The sequence below is a fragment of the Dipodomys merriami genome, unplaced genomic scaffold (genome assembly GCF_024711535.1).
Source record: "Dipodomys merriami isolate MVZ:Mamm:240054 unplaced genomic scaffold, mDipMer1.0.p SCAF_10, whole genome shotgun sequence".
Taxonomy (NCBI): Eukaryota; Metazoa; Chordata; class Mammalia; order Rodentia; family Heteromyidae; genus Dipodomys; species Dipodomys merriami.
In genome coordinates, this window is record NW_027202271.1 from 11,415,317 (window position 1) to 11,439,885 (window position 24,569).

The 24,569-nt window shown below is 41.9% G+C and overlaps 1 protein-coding gene and 1 long non-coding RNA gene across 6 annotated transcripts in view; one reads left to right on the top strand and one right to left on the bottom strand.

The window, feature by feature from the left end:
* LOC138836356 (uncharacterized) overlaps nt 1-4,380 on the top strand; it is an 87,410-nt gene extending 83,030 nt beyond the window's left edge. Inside the window, exon 3 of the long non-coding RNA XR_011374944.1 lies at nt 4,194-4,380. This is a non-coding gene — a long non-coding RNA (uncharacterized lncRNA). The remainder of the gene's footprint in view (nt 1-4,193) is intronic.
* A 1,614-nt stretch (nt 4,381-5,994) lies between these two features.
* Nucleotides 5,995-24,569, bottom strand: part of Slc38a4 (solute carrier family 38 member 4) — a 77,564-nt gene continuing 58,989 nt past the window's right edge. For all 5 annotated transcript variants that reach the window (XM_070039430.1, XM_070039439.1, XM_070039404.1 and 2 more), the window contains 7 exons: nt 23,559-23,834; nt 23,346-23,425; nt 22,001-22,101; nt 18,483-18,607; nt 11,880-12,024; nt 10,493-10,590; nt 5,995-8,795 (listed from right to left, as the gene is read on the bottom strand). In XM_070039430.1, coding sequence (XP_069895531.1) covers nt 8,694-8,795; nt 10,493-10,590; nt 11,880-12,024; nt 18,483-18,607; nt 22,001-22,101; nt 23,346-23,425; nt 23,559-23,834 — 927 coding nt within the window. In that variant the 3' untranslated portion in view covers nt 5,995-8,693. The remainder of the gene's footprint in view (nt 8,796-10,492; nt 10,591-11,879; nt 12,025-18,482; nt 18,608-22,000; nt 22,102-23,345; nt 23,426-23,558; nt 23,835-24,569) is intronic.

Genomic DNA, 24,569 nt, shown 5'->3' on the forward strand with positions numbered 1-24,569 from the left:
TGTGAGCCACTGGCACCAGCTTACAATTTGAATGCCCCGCAAGGCTTATTTATTAAAGGTGGGGCCCATTGGAGGGTGGTGGAACATTTAAAAGGTAGGACCTAGCCCATTGGGACATGCCCTCACAGAGGCTTTTATAGACTCCAACCTCTTTCTTTCTCTCTTTTGCTCCCTGCCTCATGTGATGAGATTTGGTCCCATCATACACTCTAGCCATAATGTGCCTCAGAGCCACAGGTCCAGAGCAATGGGGCCAAGCCATCACAGATGGGAACATCTAAAACCAAGAACCAAAATAACCCGTTCTCCATTATAAGTCAATTACTTCTGGTGCCAGGAAGACGAATAACACAGAGACTCTTTCTTCCTGCACACAGAGTGGGGACTCAAATGTACCATTAAGGGCTATGCATGCTGAGATGACTTCTACAACCATTCCTGCATTGGACTATGATGTAGCACCCACACCCATCTGTGAACTGGGCAAAGGAAACTTCCACCAGGTCACAGATAGGAGCCAAGAGAGAAGTCTTGATACCATAGTGGTGGCTGATAGGTGGTCATGTAAAGAGATGGGAAGCCATCTCTTTATAGTCCAGATTTACGCCCCAGATTCCAAACACACCTCTCTCATCACACAAATGGCTTTTGCTGGGGCCTGTGTAAGGTTGTGATATTCTGCATGTAAACTTGCACAGACCCTAATGGAGAGCTCGTGTTTCCTGGTTGCTTGAAGGATCCATGATCAGATGGTGTTCCGAGCAGCACGCCCAAAGCTGGGTTTGAATGGGAAATGATCACCCACGGCAGGGAAGAGTGGAACTTGCCTGTGCTGAGATGCTTCCACTGGGCTTTGGCAGCGACTCTGCACAGCACCCTCACTCCTGACCCACCACTACAGACAGCCAGCTACCTGTACCATGGGATGTGGCAGACTGAACGTTTGTAAAGGCTGTTATTGCTCGGAGCATTACTCAAAATGGACAGCTTCTGTAATTACCTACAGGAAGGACTGGAGCTACATTTCCTAGTGTGCTTTCTTCAAAATCTTGAAGGGCCTACTGAATTCTGGGCCACTTTGTTTCTTTCTTTGCTTGCTCAATCCCTCCCTCCCTCCCTCCCTTCTTTCCTTCCCTCCTTCCTTCCTTCTTTCCTTTTTTCCTTCCCTCCTTCCCTCCCTCCCTCCTTCCCTGCTTCCCTTCCTTCTCTCTCTCCTTCTCATTCCTTCTCTTTCTTCTTCCCCCTCCTCTTCCTTCTTCCTATTGTTCTTCATATCTTCTTGGTCTTGTTTTCCATTTGGTGGCAGTCCTGAAGCCTCATTCAGGATTTGAGCTTTGCCCTTGAGCTTTCTTTGCTTAAGTCTAGCACTCTACCACTTGAGTGACAGTTCTGCTTCTGGCTTTTTGTGGATAATTGGAGATAAGAGTCTCATAGACTTTCCTACATGGACTAGCTTCAGACCACGACCCTCAGATATCAGCCTCCTGAGAAACTAGGATTACAAAATTGAACCACCAGCACCTGGATCTGTGCCTTCTTTCTTCGTGGCAGGAAAGTCTAGTACTTAACCTTTTTATCTTTGAGATTTCCCAAACAGGTTTCCAAGCAATGAGACCTCTTGAAGTTACACTGATTTGACTTTCTTTTTTGGAAGGCTATTTCTCCACCCTATGAAATGAGTGTTAACTTTCCAAGATGTAAAGAATATTGCTATTGCCTGCTCACCAGGTCTCTTTAACATGTTATTGTTATCATAGAGGGTTCAGCATGGTAGCCATATTGTTAATGTATTCAGGCATCAGGAAAAAGACCACAAGATAAGTGTGTGAGTTCATTGGATCCACCATCTGAAGGACTTAGGCTAACATTCTACTTAACACCTGGCCTCCATATGTCTTGCTCTTAACAGGGAGACCACCATGGTGTTTCAGCCAATGTTATTAGTGGCAATTCACTTCCTCCATCCAATAGTCCTTGAAAGATCTGGTTATTCCCTTCTTTAAGTCTTTTTTGGGGAAATATAGATTGTATGTATCGTGTGTGTGTGTATGTGTGCGCACGCGCGTGCGTGTGTGCATGCACCAGTCCTGGGGCTTGAACTCAGAACCTTTGTTCAAAGCTGGTTCTCTGCCACTTGAGCCTCTTCTGCCCTTTCAGTGGCTAATTGGATATAAGAGTCTCACAGACTTTCATGGCTTTGACTCATGATCCTCAGATCTCAGTCTCTTGAGTAGCTAGGGTTACTGACATAAGCCACCAGTGCCTAGCTTAGATTGTATGTACTTAGTGGTGTCCTTTCAGTGATTTTGCTCACAGACTTCCCCCACCCATTTTGGTTAGCTGATTCTCAACCTGAGAATGAACTCAGATCTTTAAATGGATGAGGATTCATAGTTTGACCAAATTCCAATTTGCATCATCTTTCTATGACTTTTTGGTTATGTAAGTCAAAGAATACTAGGCTAGGCAGGTGGCTAGCCTGCCTATAATGGCCTTCTTGGCCATCATTATAGATCTCTGCATGTCAAGATTTAATAGACATTATGCCCAAAGCCCATCTTGCTTCTGATAATTATATTCATCTACCAGGCCTCTGATATTCCAGAATCTTCTCACCTCACTGCCACTAGCGAGCTCAGTACCATAGCTACTGTCTTCCAGGGCATCTAGGTGTCCTGAGTCTCTCAGCAATGGAAATGTCCCCTCACTCTCAGAGTCTACATTGTTTCACTAAAAGAAATGTCTTGGGGCTTTCCCAAGACCTAAAAATAAGTTGTGGAGTTTTCTACTGTTCTCTCATACTCCATTTTACCAGGCCAGCCTCCGGAGTCTCTCAACACTTCCTCTGATTCAGAAAGGGAAGTTCTGGCATCTTCATCTCCTTTTCCTGGTAAGACATTCCAACAGTGTGACACTGCTGGTCTGCTATAAACCCAGGGTTCCGGTTTATCCTGCTTAAGGCAGTTAGCCTTGTCTAACTCAGAGTAGCTTTGTGTTTATCTAAGAATCTGCCATGAAACCAAGAAGAGAACATAGTATTTTGGTGTTCTTTGGGTTTCTGTAAACTGTTTAAAGAAGGCAAGACAGCTTGTTCCATGTTCTTTTTCATCCTGGGAATTTTCTTCTCAAGGAGTACCTTCATGACCTTGATAATCTGGGTACTTTGAGCTCGTGTGAGATTTTTATTTTACATACTTTGTTTCTTTCCCCTTCTAAATTAGTTATAGAACAATGAGGGGTTGGGAAGGTGGCTCAGTGGTAGAGCGCTTGCCTTGCATGCATGAGGCCCTGGGTTTCGATTCCTCAGCACCACATAAGCAAAAAGAAAAAAGCTGGAAGTGGCACTGTGGCTCAAGTGGTAGAGCGCTAGCCTTGAGCTGAAGAGCTGAGGGACAGTGCCCACGCCCAGAGTTCAGGCCCCACGACCGGAACCCCCCCCCCAAAAATAAATAAAACAATGAAAACTAGATCGATAATGTTCAGTCTCCAGGCAACCAAGAAAACACCAGTCGATTTCAGCTAAGGCAGACCCTGTTGTGAACTCAATTCTTTAGCACCCCTAGACTTAAAAATAAAAAAAAGATAAATGTAACTGGCTTTTAAATGTTTGTTAGCTATTGCTCTATATTGTACATATGAGATCTTGGAGACATAAAACAATAAACAAGTTGAATTGATCAGTGTTAAAAATTGATTGAGTATAACTACACACTTTCATCTTTCTTATCTCTTAAAATAAAAGCCTAGAAGCAAGAATATTGTGAAAGACCAAGAAAGGTTATGAATCCATCCCATGTTAAAGAAGGGCTGCTTTTTGTTTCTCATCTCTAGGTTCTCAAAACACTGTGTTAATGTCTCACAACTTTAAATTTTACTTCCAGTGTCTCTGTCTCTCTGTCTGTCTCTCTGTCTCTGTCTCTGTCTCTCTCTCTCTCTGTGTGCATGCTGGTACTAAGGCTTAAAGTCAGGGCCTGGGCACTGTCCTTTGATATGTGCTCCAGGCTGGTGCTCTGATACCTGAGTTACAGCTTCACTTCCAGCTTTTTGGTGATAAATTGGAGATAAGAATCTCATGGATTTTTCTGCCTAGAATGGCTTTGAACAGAGATTCTCAGATCTCAGCCTCCTAAGAAGCGAGGATTATAGGCATGACCCACTAGCATTTGACTTTTTCCTGTTCTTTCTTCCCAAAGACAAGTCAGGGAATCTTCCTGGAATCAGCCCTACCACCTTCCTTTGTAAAACCTGGCCAAAGAGAAATTCTCTACTCTACCTTGTTTGGTAGTACATCATGGAACCTTCATTCTGAAAGAAGCCCTGCCTGGAACCTGGGAAGAAAGGAACACAGCAGAGACCAGAAGGATTGGAACAGACAGGACTTGCTGGGTATATCTGCTCTCTATCTGTTACCACTGGTTATGTCCTTTGTGCCAGTCACACAAATTTCCCTAGGTCTTCCTTTTTTTGTTTTTTGTCTCTCATAGGGCTTGAACACAGGACCTGGGTGCTGTCCCTGAGCTTTTCTGTTCAAGGCTAGTGCTCTACCACTTTGAACTACAGTGCCACTTCTGTTTTCTGGTAGTTAATTGGAGACGATAGTCTCATAGACTTTCCTGCCTGGTCTGGGTTCAAACCATGATCCTCCGCTCTCAGCCTCCTAAATAGCTAAGATTACAGGTGTGAGCCACCAGTGCCCACCTTGTGTCTTCCTTTCTTAAAGTACTTTTGTTGCACTAAAGCCTTACTTCAATTTGTTATGCTTTTTTCCTGTTAACCCTGTCCTTCATAGGAGTTCGCAGTGAGGAGCCATGTTTGGAGAAGAGATCTTACATGTTTCCATCCCTTTCACCCCCCTCCCCCCAGGCCTACTCCTTTACCTCTCACCTGCAACTACTACTTCTCCTCTTTTTCAGTCTCCTTGAAATTGCTGTGTCAGAATTTTCTAAGATAATTTTTTTTGTTTCTGTAACTTCACTAAATAGTTACAATACACACTGCAGTTTACATTATAAGAAATAATTTATCACCAGGCCCTAGTGGCTCACGAATGTAATCACAGTTCAAAGCCAACCCAGGCAGAAAAGTCTGTGAGATTCTTACCTGCACTAAAACCACCAAAAAATTAAACTGAGAGCAGGGCTGTGGCTCAAGTGTAGAGCTTTAGCCTTGAGCAAAAGAAGTTCAGAGACAGTGCCCGGGCCCTGAGTTCAACCCCCTGGATTGACACCCCAAAGAATTAAATAAATAAAGATAAAAATAAATTTGTTATGTGCGAAACTTTTTCATCTATAAAGCCCAACTGTTATGAATCGATTCTCAGTGATTACTTATGAATCATAGTTGCTTATATTTTTCCACAGACTGCCCCTTTGGATATTCTGGAAAATCTAGGTAGTGCAGATGTGACTATTAAAACTTCAGTCATTACTGGGACTTTCTTTCACACTACATGTCTTGATGTACATCTGGAGACGATCGTGCTTATATCATAACTCCATGTTAGGTCGCCTCAAGAGCTGGAAAAAGCAAAGAGACTGATTCTTCCTTAAAATTTCCAGAAGGGAATCAGCCATACTATCTTGATTTTAGAACTCCTGCAGACCTCCAGAATGGTAGGATAAAAAATTACTTATATCATTTATTTTACTTTTTTTTTGGGGGGGATGGAGGGGCACATGGAGTCTCACTATGAAGACCAGGCTACCCTTGATCACATAACCAGCTTGCTTTTCCCTCTCCTGTACAGGTATGTACCACCACACCTGGCTTTAATTTGTTTATATTCTTTTACACCATTACGTGTGTGCAGCAATAAGGAGATAATGCGGATTGTAGAGGTCACTGTAGTGTTTGTGTGAACATAAATCATTCTTTTGTGCATGTATACAATGAAAAGGACACATGTATTTATGAGATTTAGGTTTTAAATTTTGTTCCATATACAAGTAACGCATAAACTTCTTTGCTGAAGGAAGGAAAAACACATTATGTTCATTTGCAAAGTTCATTTATTATATACCAATAAACACTTTCTGTAATAAAAAAAGCCTCCTAATACACCAAAACCATCTTATAAATGAAATACGAAAATAAAAACTTTTATCTGTTTACAAGTGGGGTTAAATTAACCAGCACAAGATACCCAATATATGTCTGTCCTGCAGTGTGTATGAACTCCAGTCCTGAAAACAGCCAGGACCCCCCACCCCCCAAAAAAAAGACAATTAAAAAAGATGTTTTATTACTTGGCGCTGTATTATTGCTCTTGAATATTTATATAATTAAATATATGGATGCTTTCAAGTTACATTTAATTGTAAAGCATTCAAAGTATGTACAGATTTTACAGTTTTCCAAGATTCTTGGATCTTTGATATTTACATCTAAATATGTTCAGATTCAACCTTTTTTTTTAAACATTCAACAGATACTGTTTTCCATTTTCTGTTCTTTGCTGTTTGGCCATTCCACCCCCACCCTCACATAATAGTAATTTAAAAGTTATGATAGTTTCTAATAATGCTCAATTTCCATAACAAGAGTATACCTTTTTTACAGACTTTAGAAACTAATGCATAACACAAATATGCTTTCATAAACATATATTCCAAAATGAATCTGAAGTAGGATTTAGTATGATTATATTCATATGATACTTATATTTCATATTTGGCTTTACAAAGCGTAAAATATACAAATCTTCTTGGTATTGATTTCAAAAACATCCTAGTGAGCTTTTGAAATTCTAGGTACTGAATAGAGATGTGTGTGTGTGTGTGTGTGTATGTGTGCACACATGCTGGTATTGGAGCTTGAACTCAGGATCTTGTGCTCTCTTGATTTTTTCACTCAAGGCTGGTGCTCTACTATTTGAGCCACACCTCACCTTCTGGCTTTTATGTTAAATGGAGATAAGAGTTTCTAAGATTTGCCTGCTGAGACTGGTTTTGAACATCAAACCTCATGGCTCAGCCTTTTGAATAGCTAGAATTACAAGCATGAGCCACCTGCACATGGTTGAGTAGTAACTGTTAACTCCAGATAAGAAGATTTGGAAGTGAGTAAAAACAATGGTAGTTTGCATTTGCTTTCAGTGTTAACACTTTTCTTTCTATGGAGAATCACTCAATGTTGCGTTAAAGGACAAATGAAAAATCAGGAGATACAAATACAATCTAAAATGAATGAAATCCTAGTTCAGTCATGCTAAATTAAAAGAACAACATTGACAATGACAATCATTCACAAAGAACCAACCTTCCTTCCTTCCTTCCTTCCTTCCTTCCCTTCCTCCTTTCTTTCTTTCTTTCTTTTTTCTTTCTTTCTTTCTTTCTTTCTTTCTTTCTTTCTTTCTTTCTTTCTTTCTTTCTTTCTTTCTTTCTTTCTTTCTTTTTCTTTCCTTCTTTCTTTCTTTCTTTCTTTTTCTTTCCTTCTTTCTTTCTTTTTATATGATAAGTGTAAACAATGAAGAAGAGCATTACCAAACTCTATATATAACTTGGATTTCAAATTTAAAATGTCCCCAATAAACAAATACAATGCAAATGGTTTGGAGCCCTCCAGTTGACTTCCTTGTCCCACTGTGAAGAAAACTACACCCATAAAAAAGAAAAATCCAATGTATGACACATTAACATTCTGACTACAGAACAAGATTATATACATACATATATAGCAAATCACAGTTTCCTGCACTGAAGGTTTTCTTTATCAAATAAAAATTTATCCAACAATACTGGGTAATGTGTCTCCACCATGCACTGTGATCTTCTGAAGATTCTGAATGAAAATGGAAGACTAGAGAGGCAGAACCTTGTTCAGGACAAAAGCAGGACAAAGGCCATTAAAAGAGATGCACACACACACACACACACACACTCACACACATGCACACACACACACAGAGGCTTTCTCAGTGGGCAGGTCAGCTATAAACATTCTTTTTAGTTGTTTCTCTCTAATTGAAACAGAGCCTCTCTCATCCTAATATCCATCAATGAGGTCATTCATTCACTCTCAGAAGTAGGATGGGCAAACTGCTCATTAGGGCTGGTATGAAGCACGCTAGACTGGTATGGGATTCTGGATGTGACCTCACAGCAACTATTCACTAGGTGGGCCTGGCACCTTTTGACCCTGTTAGTCCTCAGACCCAGAGTATTTGCTGCATGATAGGGTAAGGCATGATTAAGTGGTGATAGCTTTGCTACCAGGGCATTTGGGTTTGATGTTCTGAGAGTGCAACTTTGTACTACTCTGCAGGGGTGAAGGGTGGGGAGTGGGTAGGGGAAAGGCTGGTATCTGCTGACCATCACACGAAGTTGCCTTTATTCTGCTTGTGCATCGACAAAAGGACACCCTGATCACCTCCCTGTGCTCAAGTCCAACCTGGGGAGAAATGTGCACTGCAGGCTTGACACATAGCTTCAGCCATTGTTGACCAAAGCGGGGAAAAACAAACAATGGAACCCCAAAACAACAATAACAAAAACAACAACAACCACAAAAACCACCTTAATTTTATCTTTTGCAGGTGTCTGGTGACACTCCTAAGCGAACATCTCTGGAATCTTCTGGCTAGTTCCTATGAAATATCGGCCCAATCACGGTAGGTCAAAGTGTCTTTTGGGGAGTATAACTCGCCAACATTTGCAACAGAAAAAAAAAAAAGGACACGTATTTTTTTCCTTGGATTAGTGGTGTTTGGAATTTGGAGGGTTGTAGATCCAGTCAATTATAATGAGGGCCATGCTTCCCATCATGAAGATAATTCCAGTCACAAGGAAGATCAATGCCTGTAATGCACAGAGAACTTGTGAGGGAAAACGCACCATTCCTGACCAATTTGTTGTGGGAGGGCAATCTGATTTGCATGTTGTTTGCTGAGCAAGGGCTCTACTGCTGAGCCATGCCTCCAGTCCTGTTTTTTTTGGCTGCTAAGTTTGAAGGTAGGATCTTACTTCCTGCCCAGGCATGCACTGACACCTCCATACACCTATGTTAAGTTCTCAGTAGGTTTTGTTTTTGTGTTTGTTTGTTTATTTATTTATTTATTGCAGGGACTGGATTGAACTGCAAACCATGGTTCTCTCATTTTTCATGTCCCAAGTAGGCTAAGATTACAGTCAAGCCATAGCTGGCTTGAATAATAATATTCTGTGTGTGTGTGTGTGTGTGTGTGTGTGTGTGTGTGTGTGTGTGTGTGTGTGCCCGCACGCGCGCATGCCAGTCTTGGGCTTGAACTCAAGGTCTGGGCACGCTCCCTAAACTTTTGTACTCGAAGCTAGTACTGGCTTTTTGGTAGTTAATTGGAGATGAGAATCTCATGAACTTTCCTGCCCAGGCTGCTTGGAACCATGACTCTCAGATCTAAGCCTTCTAAGTAACTAGGATTACAGGTATCACCAGTACCTGGTAGATCAATATTTTTTTATTTGCCAGTCTTGGGCCAGGGCACTGTCCCTGAGCTTCTTTGTGTTCAAGGCTAGCATGCTACCACTTGAGCCATGATGCCTGTTCCAGCTTTTCCTGAGTTATTTATTGGAGATAAGAGTCTCACAGACTTTTCTGCCCGGGCTGACTTCAAACCACGATCCTCAGATTGCAGCCTCCAGAGACGCTATTACAGATGTGAGCCACAGGCACCAGGCTAATTTTGCTCATTTTACATCTGGTCATTCTGCATGTGAGTCATAAATAAAATAAGCAAGGTGCCCAGGCCACATTGCTGCAACAAGCTAGACATAACAAGGTTCAAAGAGTCAAAATCCAGTGGCAAAATAGTGCAAGGAGCTTATAACACCAAACAATCCTGAGAGGGGTGTGACCTCCAGTCATGAATGCATAGTAAATCAGTAAGAAGCGTGCAAAACCCTCATGCAAGGCCTTCTTAAGTAGTCACTGATACTATCTAGTAGAGAAGCAATCATTTCTAGTATATTTTTCTGTAGGACCATTGTGGAAAAGGCTTGTACACTCCTGAATTTAATAAAGTGATACTTTATACCTAAAAAGATTAATTGGCAACAAACAGTATGTTTCCCACCTCAGTTCAAACCAGGGGAAAAGTAAGAGTATGATAAAAGAGAAATGTAAACAAGGATTAGCTCTGGCAAACCTCACAGATCACACATGTGTGCATGATTCTCTAACACTGGTGGGGAGTCTTATTCCTTCCTGATATATATATATATATATATATATGTATATATATATATATTTTTTTACATGTTATAGAGACAGTGCAGCTCCAACCTGGCATCAAAACCTGGTAAGCAATACAGAAATCCTGCAAGCCCATGCAAGAGGCATGGAAGAAACGTAGCCTCTGCCACATCTAGCTAGAAAACCATCTTTTTTTCCACCATGAGGTTTCAGCTCATCTTGGGTTCCTTTTCTTTTCTTTTTGTGAGCTTTGACTATTTTCTGGTGTATTCCATCCAAGTCGAGAGCAACTTGGAATGGGGGGAGGGGAATTGCAAATGTTACTTACCCCAACCTTTTGGGGTGATCGAAGAGGTTCTTTCTTGACAAGTTTGAGATAAAAAACTGCTGGAAGAATAAAAATCAGCATCGTGGCCGAAGAAGCCCCTGAGGAGAGAGACACAGGGTAGGTCAATGATGTACGAGGTAGTCATTTCTGCAAAGCATATACCTGAGACCATATATGTTAGAGAAACCAAATAGAACTCTGGTTCTTTTTAGCACCCAAAACGCACACCTAACCACATATGCTCATATTTATTGCCTATTCCTAAGAGCCATGTTTATAAAGCAAGTGAAAATATACCTGACCTCATAGTTGCAAAGGCATATATTGTAAATGTAGGACTAAACAATACAAATTTACAAAAGATTAGTACGACAAGGATATATTAAGAAGGCTATACATTCTCCTTGCCTCCCCCCCCATAAATTCTTTAAACATGCTTCTTATTCACCTCTTTCATTTTCAGTTGCCTCTATCTGCTCAGCCCAGTGGTTCCAGTCTGTGAGCTTAATGACTTAAGAGGATCAAAGTTTGAGGCCAGGCCAGGCAAAAAGTTTCTGAGATTCCATCTCAGAAAACAAGCCAGAGTCAGTTACTGGTGGCTCACACCTGGAATCCTAACTGATCAGGAAACTGGGATTTGGAAGATTATAGTTCAAGGGCAGTTCAGTAGAAAAAGTCTGTAATACAGAGCCCATCTCCAAAAATAACCAGAGAAAGCGAGGGCTGGAGGTGTGGCTCAAGTGGTAGAGCACCTGCCTAGCAAGCATAAGGCTCTGAGTTCCAATCATGATCCAACCATAACATTTTAATTTTATTTTTTATTGTGTTATAAAGGTGATGCACAGAGGGGTTACTATTATGTAAGTCAGGTAATAAGTATATTTCCTTTTGGACAAGGTCACCCCTTCCCTTACTTTCCTAGTTTTTCCCTCATGTTCCCACATTCATTTTTTTTAAGTAGTCTAATCTCAGACTCTTATGCTTATACACAGTCCTGGATTCAATTTCCAGCAAACCACCCCCCATGCAAAATTTGAGTAAAATTTCTACTTGTAGAATGAAAAGTTAAATATATTAATAGATCATAGAGTTAACAGAAATAACATGCTTAAAAAAATCAAATTCCTAGTTCTCTAAGGATGTCATTTAACCCTCAGCTGATTCTCCTAGACGTCAGAGGGCTTCCATTGTGTGACTGTCTTTCCCTGTCCTTGATGACGGAGTTGTGACCCATGTCCAAATCTTGGGTCCACCCCAAGGTATAGGACTTGAGTCCTGTGAGGCCTAGTTTCCTCATCTGTCAGAAAAGGCAACTGGATGAAATCAGAGAGTAAGCTCCCCATGTCACTTGGAAGAAAGGAGGAAGTTACCAGAGTCCGAAACTTACCTATGAATCCAAAAATGTATTTTATCGTTGGCACAAGGATGACCAGGACATTATTAAGTGCGATAATTATGACTGCAATCAGGAAATGTCTTATCCAGCTGAAAGGTCTTTTGGGAAATAGCAGAGTGGTCACGGATGTACGAATCTGTAACAAGATATTTAACAGGAAGATCATGGCAAGGATTCACATTGTTCTAAAGCATTTTGGTTCTTTCCCATACAAAACAGAACATTTACTGTCTCATCTAGTGTTTTTTCTTTTTCTTGGCAAGGAGGGGAGGACATTGAGGCTTGAACTCAGGGCCTGTTGCTGGCTCTGAGTTTTGTCTCTCAAGACTGGCACTCTATCACTTGAGCTACTCTATCTACTTCTGGCTTTTTGCTATTTAATTGGAAATTATGAGACTCACAGACTTTCTTCCCTGGGGTGACTTGGACCTATGATCCTTAGATCTCAGCCTCCTGAGTAGCAAGGTGTGAGCCACCAGTGCCCAGCAATTGATGTACCTGTTTTTTAAATGCAGTTCACTGGTATTAAACACGTTTTCCTCCCTTTTTTTTTTTTTAAATCACTACTGGGGTTTGAACTCAGAGCCTTGTGCTTCCTAGGCATAAGCTTTACCACTAATCCAAGACAAATCTGAGCTAATTTATGTGAGATTGTGAAAAGAAATTCTACAATTTTGGTTTCTTTCTTTCTTTTCTTTTTCTTTTTTTTTTTTTTTTTTTGGGGGGGGGGTCGGATCGTGGGACCTGAACTCTGGGCCTGGGCGCTGTCCCTTAGCTCTTCAGCTCAAGGCTAGCATTCTACCACTTGGGCCACAGTGCCACTTCCAGCTTTTTTCTTTTTGCTTATGTGGTGCTGAGGAATCAAACCCAAGGCCTCATGCATGCAAGGCAAGCACTCTACCACTGAGCCACCTTCCTAGCCCTCTTTTCTTCTTCTTGCTCTCTTTCCCCTACCAACAGATTATAAATCTATAAAAAAGATAGGATTTAATCATCTCAACATTCCTCAAAGTTTCTAGCTTAGTGTTTTGCACTGAGTTAATGCTGAATGAAAGGAAGAAATATTTTTCTTCCCATCAAGCTCCTAGAGAGATGCAGCCTATTTTAGCCACAGAAAAAAGTAGGCAAAGGGTCAAGAGAGGCTCCTTTTTCATGGGTGTTCAAATTACAGAGGCCTGACAGGGTTGAGATCCCCGCGGGCAGAAGTAGGGGTTGAAAACATGCCAATCTTTGGAATCTGTGAGAGAGCACTTTCCTTTTTGGCTTTACTTAGTGAAATAACTCCTGGCTTTTCACTAAGGGAGCATTTCATTTAAGCCAGGACTTCACTTTTTTAGAAAGGCTGGGATTGTGTTTTTCTTTTTAAAACTTGTGTTCTAAAGTCTTTTGTTGGTATGGAAATGGAGATGGATTTAAAGGAGAGAAAAAAAACGTTAAGTACATTTGGAAACATGTATGAACAGCAGAAAAAATGCAAGCTTAGTTGCTTGCCAAGCCTCTGGTCACATTCCTTTCCTACCACAGCACCAAAAATTAAAGCCATTGTTTAGGTTGAAGAAGGAATTTCATTATGACAATGGCAAGCCAGAGAGCCCTGCAAATGATTTAAGAATGACTTTGTAATGGATTTTTCATTATGTATGTGTATGTGTGTGTGTGTGTGTGTGTGTGTGTGTGTGTGTGTGTGTGTGTGTGTGTGTGTGTGTGTGTGTGTGTGTGTGTGTGTGTGTGTGTGTGTGTGTGTGTGTACATGCATTCCAGTCCTGAGTCTTGAACCCAGGGCCTGAGCACTGTCCCTGAGCTTTTTCTTCTCCAAGCTGGCACTCTACCACTTAAGCCACTTCTGACTCAACTTCCATTTGGTGGTTATTTGCAGGTAAGTGTTTCATAGACTTTCCTGCCTGGTCTGGCTTTGAATGGCAATCCTTGGATCTCAACCTCCTGAGAGGCTCCAGATGACAAGCATGAGCCTCAGGCACCTAACTCTTGGTAACAGATTTTAAAAAATTGGATTAGTGGAAATTATGAAACATGTGAAAAAGCATCATCACCACTACCACAAAGCATGTGGTTGAACTGTTTTCCCCAGCTATCTATAAATTGTATACTGTGACCTATAATTAGTGCTTACTCAATGTCCAAAGTGATCTAATGAATAGAATTAACGTAAGTTCTTAGGATACATAACAGAGTGCTTCTGGACTTGCCTGGCAGTCATACATGTATAGAATAAAGCAAGACATTATATTTGCATGCTTTATAGTCCTTTATTTAAAATGGTGCCTTTGCCAGGCATCAGTGGCTTGCATCTATAATCCTAGCTATTTGGGAGGCTGAGATCTGAGGATCTTGTCTCCAATTAACCAGCCAAAAGCTATAAGTGGAACTGTGGCTCAAGTGGGTAGAGTGACAAAGCTAAGGGATAGTGCCCAGGCCCTGAATATAAGTCCCAGTTACCCCACCCCCCTACACACATACACACACACACACACACACACACACACACACACACACACACACACACACACACAAATGTTGCCTGAAGGCATGAGCAGGGATCTAAAGCCCCCCCCCCCAGTCCCCTCTCCAGTAGTTGTACTGACCCACATCAGGGCAAAGGCAGCCCTGCCTCATTATTCACTTATCTTAGCCCTTTTCTCTACTGACACAAACTGATAAGAGTCTGGAAATGTGGGTCAGAGGCTGTGGGTGGGTCTCGTCTCTAGCAATAGCCAAAGTTCCTCACCCAGAATGATTCTAGAAAGTTCCAGTGCAGCTCTAGAGAAAATATCACTTGTTTTCAGAGACGATATCCCTCTGGAGACAGCCTGTTTAAAGATGTTATGGGTGGATGTGCTGATTAGAGACACAGAAGCTGACTAGAAAGTGAGAGGCTTAACTCTGTGTTCTGAATAAAAAAAATATAGAAAATCCTCCATTGTATAGAAATGGCTCCTTCTTGGGCTGGGAATGTGGCTCAGTGGTAGAGTGTATGCATGAGGCCCTGGGGTCAATTCCTCAGCACCACATAAGCAGAAAAATCTGGGAGTGGAACTATGGCTCAAGTGGTAGAGCTGAAGAGCTGAGGGACAATGCCCAGGCCCAGACCCCATGACGAAGAAGAAGAAGAAGAAGAAGAAGAAGAAGAAGAAGAAGAAGAAGAAGAAGAAGAAGAAGAAGAAGAAGAAGAAGAGGAGGAGGAGGAGGAGGAGGAGGAGGAGGAGGAGGAGGAGGAGGAGGAGGAGGAGGAGGGAGGGAGGAGGGAGGGAGGAGGGAGGAGGGAGGAGGGAGGAGGGAGGAGGGAGGAGAGGAGGAGGGAGGAGGAGGAGGAGGAGGAGGAGGAGGAGGAGGAGGAGGAGGAGGAAGAAATGGCTCCTTCTTTTACATTGCAGGATTGTGGGCAAGAAAATCCATAAGACTTTTATTTCCAGTTAACCACCAAAAAGCTGGAAATGGAGCCATGGCTCCAGTGGTAGAGCACCAGCCTTAAGTGAAAAAGCTAAGGGACAGGGCCTAGAACTTGAGTTCAAGTCCCAAGACTGGCACCAAAAAGAAAAAGAAAAGAAATACAGAATAATAATTAAAGTTGATAGATTTTCCCAGCCTGTTTCTTTCTTTGATTATTTGTTTGTGGTGATATCAACACAAGTGAATAAATGCCCCAGTGTCCAGTGTTCATTAGTTAAGAGAAGCTGAATGAACAAGAAGACACCAAAGAAACAGCTCTCAGTTCTAAGAACCAAACCAAACAGCACTGACTATTTGTATCACTCTCACCAAAGGGTTGGGATTGAGCCTGGTAAGACTTGATAGAGAGAAAGGAGACTAAACCAGAGGCTGCCTCTGTCTCTTTCACAGTTGATTCATGCAAGGTGAGGTAACCCTTGGTACATGACAGCCAGGGATAGCCTTCGGGGGAAGGCAAGATTCACTTAAAGACTATTTCCAAAGCCAACATTGCTGGGGACTAGAAAACTATTGGGGGACCCCTGCCAAAGAATGAAGACAGTATTACCTACAGAGTAGTTCATGAGAAAGTTCAGTGAAAATACTTGGTATGGATAGCTGTTAGTTATTGTTCTGCATTTTGATTTCCATAGCCAATGTTGTCTTGAAATAGCATCTCATGTATACACACTATTGTTCCTGATGATCAGATGTATTCTAGCACTTTCTGTCCCAATTCCCAAGGAGACTTGTATTGAGATGAAATGTTCATCAGCGAACAATTTCCTACTGCAAAGATGGCAGCCATGGGTCCTGTTACACAGGGAAGAGCTCTGTGCTTGCCATCCATTCAACTGTTGCCTTCTGGCTTTGTGACCCGGCTACATCCATCCATCCCTTGAGACCAGTGCTTGAAAACACTCTATTTACAGCTTACGAATAAAGTGATACAAAAGCACCTAACGGATTTCTTGTATAAAATGCATTGGTTGAACATTGAGGGGACCACCCTTGATGTGTGAAAATGTAGTGACATCTTGACAAACAAACAAACCAAAAAGGCCTTCAGATACTGTTTTCCCAGTAAAACTACTTGCTTGGAAACTTGATCCTATAGTCCACCTGACTGACAGTTGTCTTCTGCTTGGTACCCAAGTAGGATTTGAGGACCAGGCCCATGAAATCCTTTCAGACACCTTCAAGGCAGGACATTATTTAAAGACATTATTAGCCCCTGTAGTGGTAATAAGCATCTGATCGCATGCACTCATGGCCAAGGAATGCGCCAAAATACATTTCAGCACACAGTCTGCATTTAAAGCGACCACAGCGTCATTACATAAATGGTCCTGAAATGCTTGGCCCTTTGCGAGACAGTCTGTACACAACAGTGTTGATTTCTATGTCACTGGTTTATTTATTATTATTTTTTGTGCCCCTAAAATGAATGAGTAAATTCAGTCTTCATGAAAGGAACGGAGTTGGCAGGAAGGTAAAGACTTGCGTGTGTTTATCCATAGGTTGTGGTTTTTAATTCTGGCTGCCTAGATCCTCAGAGCCAGTCTTGGTCTGTGAGCCCAGGACCAACTGGTGCATAGAAAACTCTAAAGAAGGATCCAAGTCTCAGTCTGCTAGGGGCAGCCATCAGTTTTAGTGGTGAAGAGACATATAATGGATAAATACAGCATTTTGTGGGTTTTTTTTTGTTTTTTGGGGGTTTTTTTGGTGCTGGTTCTGGGGTTTGAACTCAGAGCCTGAGCTCTGTCCTTGAATATTTTGTGCCTACTGTGAGCACACTCTACCACTTGAACCACAACTCAGCTTCTGGCATTTTTGGTGATCAATTGGAGATAATACTCTCACAGACTTTCTTGCCCAGGTTGACTTTGAACCCTATCCTTAGATCTCAGCCTTCTGAGTAGCTAGGGTTACAGACATGAGCCACTAGCACCCAGCTAGTACAATAATTTTTTTAAGAAACTTTGTTCTAGTGATTTACTTGACAGGAATCTCCTTCCAGCTTTTTGTTTTTGTTTTTTTTTTTTGGCTGGTCCTGGGGCTTGAACTCTGGACTTAGAAGCTATCCCTGAGCTTCTTTTGCTCAAGGCAAGTGCTCTACCACTTGAGCTCCACTTCCAACTTTTTTGAGTAGTTTGTTAGAGATAAGAGTCTCAAGGAGGGCTGGGAAGGTGATGCAGTGGTAGAGCGCTTGCCTTGCATGCCTGAGGCCTGGGTTAGATTCCTCAGCACCACATAAGCAAAAAGATAAAAGCCGAAAGTGGCGCTGTGGCTCAAGTGGTAGAACGCTAGCCTTGAGCTGAAGAGCTGAGGGACAGCACCTAGGCCCAGAGTTCAGGCCCCACGACTGGACCCCCCAAAAAAATAAAAAAATAAAAAAAAGAGTCTCAGGGAGTTTCCTGCTTGGGCTGACTTTGAACCATGATCTCAGATCTCAGCCTCCTGAGTAGCTAGGACTATAGGCGTGGCCAAGCATCTGGCTAGAAGTCACTTTCTTTTTTTCACTTTTTATTTGCATTAATTGGCAGTTTAATTTTCATTATCTTCAAATAGTTGTTCAAAGGGGTTTCCCTTGAACATATCGGCTTTTTGTACCATGCATTTGGTCAGATTTTGTTTCGACACATCCAGATGCAGATCACTCAGCCTGGTCACTCCCCTGAAATCTGGCCGCCTCCCCCCTTCCTTTCCCCCCCCTTCCCCCTCCACCCTGGACTTCCCAAACCCTCATTCTTTTTCCAGCTTTCCCCCCTCCCCCCACAGCCCTAGGACTTGAACTCAGGGCCTGGGTGCTGTCCCTGAGCTTTTTGCTCAGCCTCCTGAGTAGGTAGGATTACAGGTGTGATTCACCAACACCCAACTAACATCAGCTTTTTGACTTTGAATTTGAGAACAAATGTCACAATGTCCTCCCTCAAGTAAAAAATAAAATAAAAACCTACCTAACAACGATGGCTACATGGACCTATGAAGTGGTCAGTTTTAAGAGACTCCAAAACGGTATGCGAAAACGATCATGCCCTTGGCTGCAACCGCAGACTCACACAGCAATTAAATCCACATGAGGTCAGCGCAGAGGGCTACCTGATGGACCCAATGTGCTTCCCTCCCAGCACTCTCTGTACTTACTGGGAACAGGACGATGGGCACCGTGAGCGTCACTGCCACCAGCACTGCCAGGCGGACCATGAGAAGAGGCGTGTCAAAGGTGTAGACTTTGCTGTATGCATGCAGTAACTCATCTTCCACTTCTCCTACATGAGGAAGAAAGGCAAGAGTCCGTCAGGAGGGCACACAGGCCTGGAAGAAACCCAGGGCCGGGAATCCAGACACCTCGCTTTTCCTCGGGCCTCTGAGCTAGGGGACTTTGGTTCAAATGCAGAAAGGAATCCTGAAGTTAAGAAAGACTCAGGAAGCGGATAGAAAATAATTGCTCAAGGATTGCTCAAGGACTGCTTGGGCTCAATGGCATCACTGGAGATCTCTCCCTCCTATAAAGAAACATCACAAACCAAGGGAGAAGGGGATGAATGGTCCAAACTCTATCAGCCTGTCCCTGCCAACCTCCCACCTCCCTCTGTACCCTTTGGCTCAGTTGTCCTAGACATAGCTTCTTTAAACACATTATGTACATGAGAACTAATGATTCCTAATATTTTTGAGGGGTGGGTGGGGGTATCTTGAACTCAGGGCATCATGTTCTCACTTGCTATTTTTGTTCAAGGCTGGAGCTCTACTACTTGAGCCATCCCCCACCCCCTACTTCTGGCTTTTGCTGGTTAATTGGAGAATGTCATGGACTTTCCACTTAGGCTGACTTTGAACTCTGATCCTGAGAAGTTATGATTATTATAGGTGTGAGGGATTGTCTGTCATGGGGCTTGAACTCTGGGCCTGGGCACTGTCCCTAGCTCTTCAGCTCAAGGTTAGTGCTTTACCACTTGAGCCACAGCACTACTTCTGGTTTTCTGGTGGTTAATCGGAGATAAGAGTTTCACGGACTTTCCTGCCCCGGCTGGCTTTGAACCGAGATCTTCAGATCTCAGTCTGGGATTACAGGTGTAGCTAGGATTATAGGTGTTAGCCACTTTTTTTTTTTTTTGAGCTCAACAATTATGATTTCGTCTTAATACTGAGCCACATACTTGGGTGTTGCTTCTCTCTCAAATTTTCATTTGTCTTATGAAATTCATTAGACAAACATGCCTGGGTCTCCAAGTGAATATTCTAAGATGAAGATGATTCACTCCTTGAAATCATATTCATTCATATTTCCACACACAATGAGCAGGAGGGATTAATACAGTCATGTAGCTTGAATTTCCCCACTATTGTTCTCAAGATCAGACAACAAGGGATAAAATTACATTCAGTTGTATTGACTCTGAATTAATGAATTCACAACCAACAAGAAGTTAATGCTTATTCTAGGGCAAATGTTTGGTTAATAGTTATATCTTAGAAACAAATTTAAGGGCTAGGTGCTAGTGGTTTATGCCTGTAATTCTAGCTCCACAGTAGGTTGAGATCTGAGGATTGTGGTTTGAAGCCAGCCCAGGCAGGAAAGTCTGAGAGACTCTTTACTCCAATTAACCACCAAAAACCCAAAAAGCCAAAAGTGGAGCTGTGGCTCAAGTAGTAGAGCACTATCCTTCATGAAAGGGTCAGAGCCCAGGCCCTGAATTCAAGCCCTAAGACTGGTACACACAAGAAAGAGAAAGAAAGAAGAAAGAGGGAGACAGGGGGAGGGGGAAGGAGGGAGGAAGGAAGGACTCAAATCCTCCCCAACCTGTCATGCAACCTATTGATCTATTTAACAAATCTATAGATGAAGAAAATCCCCCCCAAAATGTTAAAGTTTTATACGAGAATATATTTATGCTGATAATTAATTTGTGTAACCAAATGTTATCAGGTCTCTATTTGATTCCGTGAAATTTGTCTTACTGGGCTACACTTCATGGAAGGAATACAATATTTATAAAACTAATTTTTTAAAAAAGAATACTACTACTCCCTTTTGGTACTATAAAGTTTACAGAGAAGAAATATTGAATGCAAACTTTAATGAGGCTCTTGTCAACGTCTTTGTTGCTGGCTTTTTAAAAAATAGAACATTACCAGATTGAAAGGAAATTTTATTATAATCTCCTCTTTCATAAGAAACCACTTCCTATTGGGCTGAGAAGATGGCTCAGTGGTAGAGCGCTTGCCTTGCATGCATGAGGCCCTGGGTTCGATTCCTCAGCACCACATAAGAAAAAAGAAAAAAGCCGGAAGTGGCACTGTGGCTCAAGTGGTAGAGTGCTAGCCTTGAGCTGAAGAGCTGAGGGACAGCGTTCAGGCCCCACAACCAGACTCCCCCCCTTCCACACACACCCCCCCCCTCGCCAAAAAAAAAAAAAAAAGAAGAAAAAGAAACCACTTACTATAATAGAAGCAAATAAGATAAACAGAACTTTTACTTATTGTTCCAAGTCCCTAGATTTAACTTAACTGGTAAAATAAGAAGCAAGCTAAACCTTACTATGTGACTTTCTCCCCCTACTTTGGCTTGTGAGATACATATGTTATGTGTATATATATATATATATATATATATATATATATATATATATGTGTGTGTGTGTGTGTGTGTGTGTGTGTGTGTGTGTGTGTGTGTGTGTATACATATATACACACACATAAATAGAATTTTAGTCATCAATCAGAAAGAATGATATTACGTAATATGCAGGGAAATGAATGAATCTGGAAAGTGTTAAGAGAAGTCAGGCTGAAAGACACAAATGATGCATATTTTCCTTCATATGTGGAAATTAGATACAAATTATAAATATGTATATAAATATATACAAAGTCATATGCATATATGCAAGGGAGGATTCCAATGGTGTCCTTTCTTTGAACAACTAACTTAAGTTGAGCAAATTGAATACCAGGAAGTTAGAACATGTGTTGGGGAGGTAACAAAGTATGTGTGTGTGTGGGGGGGACAGATAACTAGAGATAGGGAGAGGAAGAACAAGTAAATGCAGTCATAATATTCCATGTACATATGTGAAAATGGATCCAGGCAACTTGAGGGAGGGGTGAGGTTAGGAGAGATGGGGAGAAGTAAGGGGAGACACTGATCACACACATTCTAATCATAAGCTGACAGGTTGAATTGAAACCCCTTTGTAGGGCTGGGAACGTGGCTCAGTGGTAGAGCGCTTGCCTTGCATACCTGAGGCCCTGGGTTCGATTCCTCAGCACCACATAAACAAAAAGAAAAAAAAGCCGGAAGTGGCGCTGTGGCTCAAGTGGTAGAGTACTAGCCTTGAGCTGAAGAGCTGAGGGATAGCGCCCAAGCCCAGAGTTCAGGCCTCACGACCAGACCTCAAAAATAAAATAAAATAAACCCCTTTGTATAACTACTTAAGGTTAAAAAAATAAATATCAGAAAGAAGTCTTGTCAACCAATCGCGAATAAACAAAATAAAATACATGTGAAAGTTTTGTTACAAAGTTTTGTAACCTGTGAACTAAGTGGTCTAAGACTCATTTCCTTAAGTCAGTGACAAAGCTAAGTAACTGTCCTTCCTAGATCCATCATTGGTCCAAGTGAGATTGTCACAGACAGAATGACCTTGACAATGACCTACCATAGAAAGTGAGGTAACCAAACAGGGCAGCCAGCATGTACATGACAAGCATCCCCGTGATGGAAATATTGGACACCGTTTGCATCTTCCTTCGGGATCGGCTAAAAGAAAGAGAAAGGAGCACTGAGCTTCATTTCTTACACTTGCCCAAATATCCCTTTTTTACAAATTAAAATAAGAAAGTAATCAAATTAAAAGAAAAAGTAATGTCCGAGTTGCTCCTTATGAAACCACATTTCTAGCACCTAAACTTACAACTGATTTAAATGGACTTAGAGCATGCTGGAGGATTTGTGTCACGACCATTTCCCTACAAGAACAGTCTTTCATGACTGTAAGTGAGTTTATCTATTCAATAACTAAGACTATAATTAACATAAAGTCAAAGGCTTCTAACATAAAGAACCCACTATCCGCAAAGCACATCTCCTTCAGTGTTCAGACTCTGAGGAGGACTTACACAGTGATTGCTTCTATAGAAGAAGCATCTGGAAACCATTCCAGATAGCACCTGTCTTCCTATAGTCAATTGTCAGACGTTAGGGAGTAACTGCTCCATATGATTTTCCAAGCACATCAAAGACACCAACATTGAAATGGTTCTGAAAGTTTTTTTTTTTTAAATGAGGTTAAATAAGAATTTGTGGGAGAATTATTCTTGTCTAGTACAGATTGAAGAGTGACGTTACGGAAGTTTGGGTTAAAGAAGTGGGGAAGTATTACATGTCAGTCTTCTGTCAGAGGTGAAGGGAAGGGAAGAGGAAGCTGAATGAAAGTGAAGGAAGGGATGACATGGTCCAAAAAAAGAAGAAATGTATTCATTACCTGCCTTAGGAAATGGTAATCCTTCTGTATAACACCTTAATCATAACAGGAAGAAATAAGATTTCCTTGTCACATCTGCCATGTACAGATGAGACAATGCATCCGGACATTGGCTCATTTGTTAGGGTGAACATCTTCCAGACAAGGCTTATGAATTGACCACAAGTGATATCCATGCTTTACCAAGGCCACCCTAACCATACATTGTAGTCTTCATTCTGTCTGCCATTTCCCATTAAAACTCCAATTTAAATTCCTCAAACCTGTCCAGATCATTATAACCACTAGCTTTTCCCTCCCTCCCCATCTGCCCCGAGCCCTCCTCAAACCATTCTAGTAGAAGAACAGGAGAGAAAGCAGACAAGGCAAGACTGCCGTATAGGCCAATTTATACTTTGTGGGTTAAAACATGTCACGGATAAATGACTATAGCCCATACTTTTTCTGAAGAGAAAGCTACAAAGTAGCATGTGTCCTCAGCAAGGAGCAAATTAGAATGCTAAAATGATGGCTGTCTTACTCTTTAAGTTCACTGTAGATGGGAAGGACCTCAGGGTGGCATACAAAAGCAAACGCTAGGATAGGAATTGCATAGGCCGTCTGCAAAACAAAGACAATACCCCATGTTTAGCATTCCAACACAGATGGCAACTTCCGTGCCATCTCAGTCAATGAAATAAATACTGGGAGTCCACATTAACTGGGCTTAGGAAAGACCCGGTCTCTTACTTACCCGGGAGTTGAATACGAAATATTTGGGTTGACATTTGTCATCACTGTGGGCTTCATACTCGACACCACTGCCGAGGAGAGAGTTCTTGGCCTTGTTCTCGTCCAGCCCTGCGGGGCTGCGGTGCGTGTAATCCATCATGAAGTTCACGCCACTGCTCTCAGAGTTATTGGGGAGCATTATCACATGTACTGGGACGGTGTTGTTGAACGTCACATTTCCATCATGGTGATCCAGAACAGACAGAGGGCAGGGTATTTGAAATTTTTTGTAAATCACCTAGACACAATCATTAAAATAATAATAATAATAATAAAGGTCAAAAACCCAGAGGAAAAATGAAAACCCAGAGGAGTGAGGACTCTAGACCACAGAAACTCCTTCGAATCTCAGCTCTAAGGAAAAAGTTGGGGCTAAGCCACAGGGACTCAACAGGGCAGTATTTTACACAAGGCCACCCTGACCCCTGCTGCGACACATTTCCTTGCTACCTTTCAAACGTTTCTGTCTTTAAACTAAAGATAACATGGTTCATCAAGAAATCCTTTCCTTAGCCAGGCAACAGTGGCTCAGACCTAGGTTGAGACCTGAGAATTATGGTTCAAGGCCAGCCAGGACAGGAAAGCCTGTGAGACTCTTATTTCCAATGAAGCACCAAAAAGTCACAAGTGGAGCTATGGCTCAAGTGGTAGAGCTCAGGGACAGTGCCCAGACCCTGAACTCAAGCCCCAAGACAGAGAGACACAGACAGACAGACAGACAGATACACACACACACACACACACACACACACACACACACACACACAGCCCCTCCCTTTTCATTGCTTCTTCAGGAGAAACATTTTATAAATTTGTATCCATTTTTATATTGCAAAAGAATTATCTTTTTCTTAGGGATTGAATTTCTTCTTTAATTTCATTGTGGTTGTCCTCTCTTACGGGGTAGATGTGGAAGAGAGATGGTTAGCTTATGTAGAGACAGCTATAGGCGTCCCTCCCTTCCTCTGCGTTC